The 14423-nt window shown below is 44.8% G+C and overlaps 1 protein-coding gene across 2 annotated transcripts in view; it reads right to left on the reverse strand.

The window, feature by feature from the left end:
• alpk1 (alpha-kinase 1) overlaps positions 1-14423 on the reverse strand; it is a 264882-nt gene that overhangs the window by 144091 nt on the left and 106368 nt on the right. For both annotated transcript variants that reach the window (XM_070871246.1, XM_070871252.1), the window contains one exon: positions 4147-4345. In XM_070871246.1, coding sequence (XP_070727347.1) covers positions 4147-4345 — 199 coding nt within the window. The remainder of the gene's footprint in view (positions 1-4146; positions 4346-14423) is intronic.

Consider the following 14423-nt stretch of genomic DNA (forward strand, 5'->3'; position numbering starts at 1 on the left):
TCAGGAAAGCATGCAAGTGCCTGATGCCGGAGCACGAGGTCGGAGGAGGGCCGTCCATCATGCCCCTTTAACGATTGCTCGAGACTTGCGCCAGCAGCTCATCCGTGAATGCTTCAACTACTGATGCCTGAGGGCTCTGCGACCACTTTTGCATATGGACATGTTTATTCTTTGCAGTTGTTCCTACGTTGTGTTGTGTTAATGGAACATGAAACAGTTTTAATGAAAAAATATTTTATTGAAAAGTTAACGTCACTCTAATAAAATATTTGTTGTATCAAACTATACTTTTTAATATGACTCTTGAAGATCACTTAAAAACTTTAAGATCACTTAGAAACTTGTAAAGTTACAAAAGTTACAAAACACTTTCTATGTGAAAAATTTTACACTCTAAGATCACTTACACTTCAAGATCACCTTTTAGATGCAAAATTAAATAATTTACAGAATGTGAGAGCATTTACACTATAAGATCACTTGAAAACCCTGAGATCACTTATATGTTGTAAAGTTACAAAACTTACAAAACAGTTTCATTGTGAAAAATCTTACACTCTGAAGAACACTTAAACTTCAGGATCACTTTTTAGGTGCAAAATTAAATAAGATACAAAAAAATGTGAGAGCGTTTACACTTTCAGATCACTTAAAAACCATAAGATCCCTTATAAGTTGTAAAGTTACAAAACTTACAAAACAATTTCAATTTGAAAAACGCTACTACAGCTACATCAAGAACAAGAACAAAAGCAGCAAAGAAAGGCTGCAACCATGTCTCATCCATATCTCAGTGAATGTTCACTTCCTCATGGGGGTGTCATTTGATTGGCTGGGCTGTGTGCCCTTATTGCAGCTGCTACCTCAACCAGGCCCTCCCTGACAGCCTGTGCCGACACTTGCACTCCCTCGGACATTCCCTCCCTAAGTTCCCGTGTCATTACTGCTATTTCTCCCGTCAGGACCGTCAACTCTTCACCTACTGCACTGGCGCCACCGATGAGTGATCGGGTAAGCTCATTGGTCTCCACACCCAATGCCACAACCTGAGCCGCACCTGTTGCACGCTGCATCTCAGGAGAGCGTGTCTCCAATCTCCTTCTCCTCTGCCTGGGTCTGCCTTGTGGCACCACTACACTGGGACGCGCGGGCACGGATGGTGGGATGCTCGGTGTTGCAAGCGGCACCACTACACAGGGAGGCGCAGGCTGGGACTGTGGGATGCTGTGTTCCAGACTTCTGAACTGGAGGGAGAGGCTCGGGCTGGAATGGTGGGATGCTCTGTGTTGAAGACAGCAGAACTAGAGGGAGAGGCTCGGGCTGGAACGGTAGGATGCTCGGTGTTCCAGACGACAGCACTTGAGTGCGAGCCGTGGGCTGGGATGTTGGGTGAATGGGTGTAAACTGCTCCATGATATCAGCAGCAACACTGGGACCCGAAGCGTCGGAATCAAAACCATAGTAGGTGGAACCAGAACCTATGCGAGAGGGAGGCGCAGGCTGGGACGGTAGTGCACTGATTGTAGAATGCTGCATTATACCAGCAGCACCACTGGGACCCGCAACATCGGAAGTGAAACCATGGAAGGTGGAACCAAGATCTATGTTAGGGGTTGAAACTCTGATGCCCCTTGATGGGGGCTCATAAACATTAAATTGGAAGCTCTCCCCTGCAGACATTTCAGTCATCGCTGCCATCATCCAGTCTGGATCGTCCGCAGCTGGTTGTACTGGTCCTTGTTCTGTACCCTCAGGATCCTCAGGGTTGGCAGCAGCAGCATCGTCATCATCATCATCATCATGTTCTGCAAATACATCAGAACAGTCAAATGCTTAACAGCAAGGGAGGGGGCCGGGGGGTGGCATGAGTACTCTCACACATAGCAGGCCAGGCAGCAGGTTGATTTAAAGGGCCACGATGCATTTTCAGAACTTACCCTCTTCCTCGCGTGCGGGCCCAGCTTGTGCTGTACCGATTACTTTACTCCATGTCCGACTCATCATAGCAGCTACCCTTTATTCCAAGGGTGTCAGTGGATGCAGATTGGGCACGCCTCCTCCTGTCCGAGTTGCCTCCCTTTTGTTGTGGGCCAATTTCTTCTGCAAAGAGTAAAATATAACTTTTTACAGAGTGTGTCAGTCTGCAAGGTGGGACATACAGATAGCCAGGTTACAATTACGATTAAATTAAAAATGGGAAATATTACTTACACTAACTACTTGACCAAGATCGTGCCATTTCTTTTTACACTGACTTCCAGATCTCATGGTATGCACCACTGCGCAGTAATCTTCTGCAACTTGGTTCCAGCGTTTCTTCATTTCTTTTGGTGGCACTTTTATGCGACCTCTGTTGCTGATATCTAGCTCCTGCCATCTCTGCTCAATTACATTGACTAATATCTCCACTTCCTCATGCAAGAAATTCTTTATTCTTGGTGGACGTTGATCCATTGCAAAGTTGAATTGGCACTCTTATTTCTCCAAACACACAGTCCTTAATTTGCAGGCACCGGTTCTGCAAGTTTAGCAGTGAAAAGCTGAACTCACTGATTTCAGCAGGTGATTTATTCATCAGGGCTGCTAAAAGCACTCCCTCACACACAGAAATATCAAGAAAATTAAAATACAAGCCTTTGCAGGGGTCCAAGAAACAAATCTTCACTTTTTCTGCAGCACTTTTAAAAATGGCCGAGTGCCAATGTTTACTTCAGACTGCGCGTGCGCGAACACACCAACGCGCATGCGCAGGGTTGCCGGCACCAAGAAGCCTCATTTCAATTGTATCCGCCCCCTCCTACTTACAAAATCGGCACGAGTGGTAGGCTCCGCCCCCTGTGCGCCGCGCCAAGCAGACATCGAGCTCCAAGGAGCTCAAGAATACCGCATTTATTTTCCGCCGCCATTTTCGGTGCGAAAAACAGGCGCACCAGCTCTGAGGTGCGCCTTTTTCGCCGCGTGTGGAAACTTGGGGCCCATACTTCTAAAGTACTTAATTGCGTATAAAGAATTTTAGGACATCCTTTGGTCATGAAAGGCGATATATAAATGCAATCTTTCTTTTATTATCCATGAACAGGTAAATCTACCAAAGTCATAGGCAAAGGTGCAAAATAAAATTACTGTGGAGTGAAATCACTCTATAATATTAGCATATGATCACTAAATCTGTTTGTGTGAAATTCATTAGTGCTTACTTTAATGGAGATTTTAAAAAATTAAATGAATCTGTTAAAATAGTGGAGAGGCATTTCAACTGAATTATTAGTGCATTCAAACGCTAACATCACACGATGTGACTTCACCCTACTAGTGGGACGGAACAAATACGACAAAGTTCCAAATTTATTGCTTTGAAAAATGAGAATGACATTTGCTATTATCCATTTTTGTTTCATTTTCCTTGGCAGTACTTTAATGATTTGTACTGCCTTTATTGCCTGTACTTTCTTTCTCCAGTAAGTCTAATACCAATTGAACGGCTCCTGAGTGACCACATTCATTGTGGCGTTTAAGTAGCCATTTACCTGGCTTCAGGTCTAACAAAGGCAATCTAAAAATCAGAAGAACTATATTCAGTAGTGATACCGTACACTTCGCAATTTAGTAGTGTATAGAGACAACAAAGCAGTGGGCACTTTCTGCAATTCAGGTAACTACGGAGTGCGATAAAACAGATTGGGTTACTTCAATCAGCCAGCAGCTGTATTGTTTGTATAGTCAAGTGCCCTTGCGAGAAAAAGTGGATGTGATGAAAGAGATAGGGAAAAAACTGACAGAATACTAATCTGTTTTATTAAACTCTTGATCAGAAGTATAGCAATTCAGACATCTCTCGTTTGAAATCGCCAGGGTACATTTATGAGGGAACAAAGCCACCAATTAGTATTTTCCACACCCATTCACAATCACTCTACCCTTTTGGCTCTAAATCCCTTTCTTTCTGGGCCTTTGTGTCTGTTCAAAGGGTCAGCAGTAGGTTTGAAAAGATGGTACTATGCTCAGTGGAATGTCATTCTCTCCCTCCTCTCCCCTCCTCTCCCCTCCCCATCTCAAATAGAACAAAATGTCCTCTTGATTAGTCAAGTACTTGTTAATTGGAGTTTAGACACGGAAACAGAGAAAGATCAACAGGAGTTACGTCACCTGAATTTACAGAGACTCGGGCCTGGCGAACAACCACCTGTGGTGCGATTGGTATTTCAAGGCGACGCTTGTGCAGGCCCTTGGCAATCTGCAGAAGTTTGCTGGATGCATCGACCCAGTATAGAAACCTGTCAATCAGAAAGACTGTGGCAGCTGCAGAAGCATAGTCACCAACCGAGACGGAGGCTTTCAAAAAGACCTGTGGAGAGAACATTTTCTTTAAATAAAAAATCTCTACAGCACCGATACGTAGAGAATTAAAAATTAAAAAGTGCAAACATAATCTCTGTGTACATAAGAATGCAAAACCTTCACTGCCGCACTTGTAACGAACTGCAAATTTTATCAATGGTGGGATGACTTACCCTGATTAGTACAATAGAAAACAGCTATTGAGAAAAAGCTTTTAAGGCACAAGAGTTCTTGTCACAACGTTAAAAAAGATTAATGATACAACACGTATATTATACGGAAAACAACATGACACTATACTTAGTGGAATTCCATCCACCGCCCCTCCACACTCCCTCCCCCAACAGAACAAAATGCACTATCGATAAGCAACAGAAAGAGACAGAACAATAGAAGAAACATAGGTGGTCATTTTGACTTTGGGCGATAGTGTAATCCGGCTGATATTGGATAAATCGCCCCCTGATACATCTCTCCCAATTTTCATTTTTATTGAGAGCTGTATAATGGATGGCTGATCTGATATCCTCTGTGTTACACGATTGCCCAAAGTCAAAACTACCCTCTGTGTATGAATTTACAGAGATAGGTCAACAACCAGTTTGCACTTTGGTCCTGTTTTCAGTGCTGTTTGGATTATCTGGGCTGTGAATTACTATTCTGGAAGAGTCTCAGAAGAGCAGTGGGCTGCTCAATAAAGAGCAGTGGTGGCAACATCCAAAATGAGACCTATTGAACCAACAGATGGTCATTGCTAGTTGGATTCTTTTTTAAGTACACTTAGAATGCACCATCAGCCAAGTCCAGCAGAAGAATGCGAGGGGCAGAGCAGAGACATGACAAGGGCAGGGCAGGCCTATGGATGAGGTTTGCATTTCGGGCAATGACCTTAATAATTATAATAACTATTTCTGATCACCAGACATGTGAGAGTAAATATTTACTTCTGTTTAATAATCAGGTCCAGTTCACCTTGTCAAAATTACCACACATTCCAGTGAAAAGCTGGACAGTTGGTAACCCTGGCTTTCTGCTGATTTTGTGCAAAACGCACCAGACAATATAGAATTTAAATGAATATAGGAGAGCCTTTTTCATTCAGTGCCTGACTGTACAGTGCTGTTCTCTTCAGAATTTCTACAATGATAAAATATAGTAATATTATTATTGCTAGGACAACAACAGCTTGCATTTATATAGTGCCTCTAACGTAGGAAAAGATCTCAAGGTACTTTGCAGAGGCGTAAGAAAAAAATGAACGCTGAGCCAAAGAAGATATTAAAAAGGGTGACCAAAAGCTTGGTCAAAGACGTTGTGGAAGAAATTGGTCTGGTTTGTGCTTCCCGATAACACCTGCGAGGGTCACCGCGGCACGCCTGAGAACTTCACAAGCGGTTCTGCACTGGCGCTAAGACTTACCACCTCGATCTCTTGCGCCCCGTAGGTAGTGACGTCATCCAGTGTGCAGCGCCCCGTTACTGCCCCGGATGTAAACTTTGCTTCCGCCCCCTACAGCATCGCCGGGCATCAACAATGGCAGCTGCAGGAGGCGTTGTCACCTTGGCCAGCCGCTTTGGGAATGCTCTTTAAAGGCAGTGGTGGTCAAGTAGGGCTGTGGGTGAAGTGGAGGTGGGGTACACGTCATCCATGGACCACATTATGGGCTAGATTTTCATCTTCATCATCTAGATGGTAATCTGGCAGGGTGGATTATCTGCCCTTTATAGAACCCACCCAATTTTTATTCCATTGAAATCAACAACTTACTCCAGAACAAGCAGGTTTCTGCTCTTGAAATGTTCTATACAAGCTAACTTCTTAACCTGACCTAGCATCTTGAAGATGGATTTGAACAAGGCCTAACAACGAGAGCTGTCTTTGTTGACCTATCAACTGCTTACGATGCTGCTGATCACCGTATACTTGTGCAGAAGGTCTTTAATATTACGGAGGATACTCATCTTGCAGTTGATCCAAATTTTATTAACGAATCGCCATTTATTTCATGCGGTAAAATATAGCAGTTGGAGCTAGCAATAGAATGCACTCCCACAAGGTAGTGAGCTACCACCAATGCTGTTCAATATATATACACATGACCAATCCATTCATACTGGTATTAAACATTTCCTATATGCAGATGATTTTTGTGTTACCACTCAAAGCTGGACTTTTGATAGGATCGAAGTCACTCTGAGCGATGCCCTAGTTGGCCTGACACAATAACCGAGGAAAAATCCAGATAAGATACAAGTCTGTGCATTCCACCTCAAGAGTAGAGAAGCTGAACAGGAATCACATATTACATGGTATGGGAAAAGACTTGATCATTATGTCAACCCTGCCTACCTAGGTGTGACACTGGATCGCACTTTGACTTACAAGGAACAGATCATCAAGACCAAAGCTAAAGTTGGAGCAAAGCTAAAAGACTAACATCCAACAAAATCTGGCTAGCTCATTGGGGCACTGACCCAAACACTATCAGCATCACAGCTGTAGTACCAGTTGAATATGCTTGCACAATATGGGAACGCTCCATCCATGCAAAGAAATTGAACTCAATTCTTAATGCCAGCTGCCGTTGCATTAGTGGCTGCCTTTAACCAACCAAGGTAGATGACCTTTACCTACATTTGTGCATTGCAGAGATACAAAGAGGAGCCATAGCCAGAGTTGAAAGAAACAGGCAATTTAATGATCCTAGTCATCCACTGTTCCAGCACCATTCTGCTCAGAGTAATGTGAAGTCAAAATGCAGCCTCTGGCACTATCTCAATCCTCTCAACTCCAGTATGAAGCGGTGGAGAATTAACGCTCGGAGAACACATCTACAGAATAAGGTGCATTGTCTGGATATCTAATCTGATGAACAACTCCCAGTGGGAGCCTCTGAACCTTGGCCAATCTGGCAGTGCCTCAACCACTTATGCACTAGTACTAGTCGATCAAAAGTAGTGATGCGGGAATGCGGTTACAATGACAGTAACTCAGTGATGCACGACCGTGGTGATGAGGCGCAAAGGATGGACCATCTGTTCTGCTGCCAACTCTTGTCTGAGTCCTGTAATGCTACTGACCTTGCCAAATACAATGATAACGCCAAGGCATGTGCAGCCTTGTGGCAGGGAAGAGTGTGAAGATACGATACGATGAATGGAGTGGAAAGCTTCCATAAAGCTTCTATAAAGTCAGGTTCTATAAAGGGCGGGCAATCTGCCCACCAGATTACTGCCTAGCCGGTTAAGCCAAAAATCTGTCCCGACGAGTACTACTGATCCAGCATTTTATACTATAACGTTTCCCTAAATTGGCCTCTACTTAATACAACAAATTTTAATGTGGTTAATATTTTATTCCAAACTGAGCGGGAGGGATGAGGACAGTTGGTGCTGTCATGTGGAGAAAGCTGTTTTGGGGTTATATTTAGGTTACAGCATTAACCTTTGCATGGTAATTGATGCCATATAACTGGAATTCTATACAGAAATGATTTGTTAGAAAGGTATTGTCCAGCTCTGCTAAACAGTGTATAATGTTTCTCGCTTGTTACCTCTCTCCCTTTTTCACACTTGCTATCAAAATGTTTAACAGCCCAATCAATGAAATAAAGTCAAAGGCAATCTTAACGATACACGGGTTAAGAGTTGAAGCAGCCACTAAGAAGAAGATTGTAGAATTAGGTGTGAAATTGGCAATGAAAGATTAACATCCTTATTTGATCTAGGTTTGGAATATACATGGTTTACTAAATTAGTTAAAAAGTGGGTCAAACAATACAAGACATAAATAATAATATAAATAGACCTCCAAATCCAGCTGCCTGTGACAAAATTAAACTCCACACAGTAAATACGATAATTATTTTATATCTGCATTGAATCATTTGGAAATGCGTTGTTCCTACTTTGTTCACTGCGCCCCATGCCTGTCTCTTTTAAGCTATTGTGTCAGTGGCAACTCATTCCTCCTTCTTTTGGTCCATGTGAATACCCACCTCTTCAAGCTTCATTCCACCACCGGTCCCTACCGGCTGACACCCTTTAGCTCGATTACTCATTGTAGCCCAGAATTCACAACTGCTGCAAAACTTTTAGTGTGAATTTCACTTTTCACCTTGCCTTACACAAGCATTTTATCGATCACCCAAGCACTGATTAAATAATTTCTATAACTGTAAATTGAAAATTATGTTATGTAAACTGATGTATATTATTCTCTAAAGACAATAACATTATAGGTATGGTTTATCTAAAGAAATGTTGCCCGATAACTTTGGAGTTATTCATTAATAAAAAAAAATGTTAATCTTGCACCCCTTCATATTGTAGCCATAGACATATTTATCAATAAATAGTTGAGGACTTCATTCAAAATATTTTATAATTGATAAAAATTTGCTCTCAGTTACAACAGTTTTATTTTTTCATTGATACTCTTACATAGAAACATAGAAACATAGAAAATAGGTGCAGGAGTAGGCCATTCAGCCCTTCGAGCCTGCACTGCCATTCAATGAGTTCATGGCTGAACAAGCAACTTCAGTACCCCATTCCTGCTTTCTCGCCATACCCCTTGATCCCCCTAGTAGTAAGGACTACATCTAACTCATTTTTGAATATATTTAGTGAATTGGCCTCAACAACTTTCTGTGGTAGAGAATTCCACAGGTTCACCACTCTCTGGGTGAAGAAGTTTCTCCTCATCTCAGTCCTAAATGGCTTTCCCCTTATCCTTAGACTGTGACCCCTGGTAATGGACTATAGAAACATAGAAAATAGGCAGGTTTGTTTGCTTTTGGTTCACATACTGACAATGAAGTAAAAACAACAATAATAACTTGAATCTTAAAACTAAAGTTAAAAGAGGTGAATTTCCATATTAAAGGTAAATAATGTTTTATACAACATGCTTTAAAATAAATTCTCAACATTTTAGTAATTATGAAATATTCTAGGGGTGCAAGATTAACATTTTGTTTTTAATTAATGAATAATTCCAAAGTTATCTGGCAACATTTCTTTCGATAAACCATACTAATAATGTTATTGTTTTTCGAGAATAAAATACATCAGTTTACATAACATCATGTTCTTTCCGAGTACTGCTTTTTTTTTATGTGCTGATAGAGGAAAAATATTTTTATTCAGTAAATCAGTCACTAATGGCCTCCAATTAAAGGAGCGGGTAACTCCACTGCGGAGTAATCACTCAGAGTTCCTACCTGGTAGCCAGTAATTTAACCCCGAGATCTCTGGCAGATCAAATGAAACTCCTGATTCCCTGGGACAAGCAGGTTTGTTTGCTTTTGGTTCACATACTGACAATGAAGTAAAAACAACAATAATAACTCATCAAAACTGCAAAATGTTTCAATACAGCATTAACCCTAAACTACAAAAATAAAGATTTTAAAACATATTTGAACTAAAAACAAAAACTGTAAACACTTCAATTCTGCTTGCTTTGTTGTCCCAATTTATCCCCATTCTCTTTTTTCCATTTGATTAAAAAAATGTCGCATTGGCTGAAAGTTGTCTTTTAAAACTTATTTTCCAGCCAATCGAAAGCTTTGAATGTAAATAATGAGCAGATGCATTTTTTATGTATTAAAGTTTGGAAGAGTTCTTTCCCTAAAAAGCCAACAGTGCCCAGACAATTCAAGCCATCTACACTGATCGAGTAATAACCTTTGGCCTAGGAATTGGCCACGAGACGGGCAGTGTTAAGCTGCATTACCTCAAAATGGTCTAGGTAACACACACAATTCATGTTCACTTCTCATTAAAATGATTATAGTCATGATTTCAACACTAAAACTACTGCTCATTGCCTTAACACTCAACAGGTGGACCAATAGTAGGCCCAGTCTAATTCTCAGTCATGTGTGTCACAGACTTTTTCCAAGGTGCATTGAGGGTACAGCACCTCATTGTTAGGGCAGTTACAATTGCAGCTGCCACCTGAGGCAGAGGCAGATGCAGAGGGTTCTAATAGAGAGAGAGCCAAGAGGTTTTTGGACGAAGCTTTGGAGGCACGAGTAGTGGCCATGGAGAGGAGGCAGGTGTCCTCTTCCCCACACTCGCCATACACCTCCCGTATGATGTGGCAGGAGATAGCCGAACATGTGACAGTGAGCATTGTGGTGCCAAAGTCGGCCATCCAGTGCAGAAAGAAGTTTAATGATCTCACAAGGATGGTCAAGGTGAATGAAGGCTTCAGCAAATGCCAAATACCACCATCTAGACCACAAGCTTTACACACTGCTCAACGTACCACAGCCCCAGCACTCACATGCGGATAATCTCTGCCTATCAACAACAACAACTTGTACTTATATAGCAGCTTTAGCATAGTAAAACATCCCAAAGTGCTTCACAAGAGTATTATAAGACAAATAATTTGACACCGAGCCACATAGGGAGAAATTAGGGGAGATGACCAAAAGCTTGGTCAAAGAGATAGGTTTTAAGGGGTATTTTAAAGGAGGAAAGAGAGGTAGAGAGGTGGAGAGGTTTAGGCAGGGAATTCCAGAGCTTGGGCCTAGGCAACAGAAGGCACGGCCACCAATGGTTGAGCAATTATAATCAGGGATGCTTAAGAGGGCAGAATTCGAGGAGCGTAGATATCTTGTTGGGGTTGCGGAGCTGGAGGTGATTACAGAGCTAGGGACAGGCGAGGCCATGGAGGGATTTGAAAACAAAGATGAGAATTTTGAAATCGAGGTGTTGCTTAACCAGGAGCCAATGTAGGTCAACGAGCACAGGGGTCTTCACTTCACCCTCACAACTTTACCATTGCTACAACACTCACACCCACATCTCACACCATGAACACACTGACAGCTATTTAACGATGTCAGGCACATCACCCAAACGCATTGCACCACACTCACTCACACACGTCTTCTTCTCTTGCAGGCAAAATTAGCTCACAACTGGAGGGAGCAGCAGCAGACAGGCAGGGGGAAGCTGAACTGCAGGATGAGGAGAGAATACCCCAGCTTATTGGGCGGCATGTGGGAGTGGCCGTGGCAACCGGCGAGTTTGAAGCCTTTGGGGACAACAACGGTATGGTCATTCCTAATCATTCTTCTCACATCCCACTTCCCCCTCAGCCCACAATCTCCTCCCTTTCAAGCTACTGATACTGTATGCATGCATATCTTGCTATTACTCCCCCTACTCCCCTCGCCATAACCCGACTCTGTGCCTTTCTGATTTCAGATAATCAACAAGTACCCGAGCAGCCTGTCCCCGAGGTGATGCAAGAAAGTGAGGAGGGAGAAGAAGAGGAAGAAGGAGACACAGTGTCACTGCATGTCTCACTCATGGACACAAGCTCAGAAACTGGCACTATGCATAATTTACAGGCTAGTAATGGAAATAAAATGGGCTACAAATGAAAAGCATTACAATAGTGGCAGGGCAGGAATTATACTTATCCCTCTGACTCCGACCTATTTTCCCAGGTAAGCGGCCATTAATTATACACAGTGGGCTCCTGACCAGATTCCTGCTGCCAAGCGGGAGCCCACCAGTGCCCAGCTACAAAATTCCAGTGGTGCCATTCCACTGCTCCTGCACTAGAAGATGCAGTCGGATATTTAAAAGGGCAGAAGAGCTCTGGAGATTAATGGAGTCTCGGGCTTGTAGGCTCTGGCAGAGACTGGTAAGTGTATGGGGACTATATGGAGGGAGAGGTGGCTGCTACTAGGCCCTCTACATCCATTCCCTGACCTTGGGGCCACTACCACTTCTAGCCTGGGCCAACCACCACCTTCCACATGGCAGTCACAGGAAGTGATGGCAATTGGAATAAACAGAGGGAACTCAGCCTGGGACTCAGACCGTGCCAGCATTTGTATGTTGCGGGTGGGGCAAAGACGGTCAACGGCGGTCTTGGTAGCGACGTGACGAGGAAGTATCAGATCAGGGTGGTGAGGCGGTGGTAGGCCTCACCACCAGATTTTGCCTTATTCTCCACTACTATCCTGCTACATTTCAGGCAGCATCACAGAGGAGAATCCAGCTTCACCAGTCTACATTACCAAATCACCTGGTTAAGTGCTAGAATCTGCGTAATCAAATGGGCATGAATTCTGGACTTCACCTTCAGCCCTTCTGGACAGAGGGCTTGGGCGATACAAGAGCCACAACCAGTCTCACTATCCCCTTGGCTCCCCCCACTATAGGTGTGCTTAACAGGCTTTCTGGAAGGTGATGGTCATTACGATGTGCAGGTTTACACAATGTCCTTGCCAACACTGAGAAGATGTATACTCAGCAGTGACATAGCCAATCATTCCACAATCTCTCCAAATCCAAACCAGCTAAGGCCTTAGGAAGTATCCAACTCCACAGCTAGCTCCCATGCCATTGAACACCCAACTCTCCTCTTTGCATCCAGTAAATATCCAGTCCAATTGTTATCCTGTCCTTGTGTAACTGTCTGCATACATCTCTATATATGTCTCTGAATGCTATAGGACTATATATACCATATCTCATCATTATCTGTCAATCTGTGCATTTGAAAATTTAAAAAATAGTAAATTTGGCTTTTTGTTCAGAAGTGATTTATAAAATAATTAAAAATGCATTATTGTAGCGATCCCCACATGGTTGGTAAGTAAATGCACTGCCCAATACATTACTGGGCTCTCCAGACTAGGAAGGTAGAAAATTCAATTCCTGGTCTGCCCCAAGTTAGCTGCTATAATTGGCCTCAGCTTCTCTGGACCAATGAAGGAATAATCTCCAGGGCCCTTTTTCCCGGTTACTATCCAGTGATTCATGCTGGAATGAGCACTTGTATGAATGTTAAAGAATCAGTGAATGGTAAGAATCAATGTGGCTCTAGTGCCGCCCAGAACCCCACAGGTGAATATCCTATGACACTAAAGCCAGGATTTTCTGATGTGTCACTAACTGATTTCAGGCGTTAATGGAGTGGGAGGTCAGCCGGGGAGTCATTATACCAGCTCCCCGCTGAGTGCTGCCACTACCGTGACAGCGGATGCCAAATAGGCCCACCCTAAGGGGACAAGTTTCAGGCCGCGCCTAGAACGGAGCAGCCCCGCGAGCCACGCCTGATTTCCGCGCTCAAAACCACGCCGAAAACTTACCTCGGTATTCTCCACTCCCTCAGATCGATCCAGGCCCTTGGCGCAGCGCAGCACAAGCTGTGGGGGGCGGAGCCAGGTCCCGGCGCTGAAAACAGTGCAGGGACCTCTGCATCTGCGCGCTACAGTGCGCGCGCATGTGCAGTAGCTCCAGACGCCCGAAACAGGCGCCCGAAGCACGCCGCCTCTAGCACTGGCCGAATGGGCTCACTGGGGCAGCGAAGGTCGGACTGGACCTCCCTCCTCGAGCTCCTGCTCTGGCTGTGACTCCGGCTCCCCCCCACCCTGATCAGCTCCTGCTCCCTCTGGCTCTCTCCTGCCCACCACCCCCCCCAGCTCCCGCTCCCTCCCCCCGCCACCCCTCCCAGCTCCCGCTCCACTGCCTGCCGCTGCCTGCCGCTGCCCCCCTCCAGCTCCCGCTCCACGGCCCCCCCCACCCCCTTCAGGTCTGGTCTGCTCCCTCTTCACGTCTTTGGTGGGGCCCGCCTATCCGGCACCTTGCTGGGGGCGGGCCCCGACCGAAGTCTTCGGCCCGGCTTCTTCTCGTCAGCCGAGCCCGTTCAGCCTCCCCCCTCTCCTCCCTCTCCCTCTCCTTCCCTCCTTCTCCCCCCCTCCCTCTCCTCTCTCCCTCCCTCTCCTCTCTCCCTCCCTCTCCTCTCTCCTCCCTCCCTCTCCTCTCGCCCCCTCCCTCCCTCCCCTCTACACCCCTCCCTCTCCTCTACTCCCCTCCCTCCCCTCCCTCCCTCTCCTCTCCCCCCTCTGCTCTCCCTCCCCCCTCCCTCCCTCTCTCTCTCCCATCTCTCTCTCTCCCTCCCTCTCTCTCCCCTCTCTCTCTCCCTCCCTCTCTCTCCCCCCTCTCTCCTCTCCCTCTCTCCTCTCGCCCCCTCCCTCCCTCCCCTCCCCTCCCCTCCCTCTCCTCTACTCCCCTCCCTCCCTCTCCTCTCCCCCCTCTGCTCTCCCT

Source organism: Pristiophorus japonicus, chromosome 2 (genome assembly GCF_044704955.1).
Source record: "Pristiophorus japonicus isolate sPriJap1 chromosome 2, sPriJap1.hap1, whole genome shotgun sequence".
NCBI classification, from domain to species: domain Eukaryota; kingdom Metazoa; phylum Chordata; class Chondrichthyes; family Pristiophoridae; genus Pristiophorus; species Pristiophorus japonicus.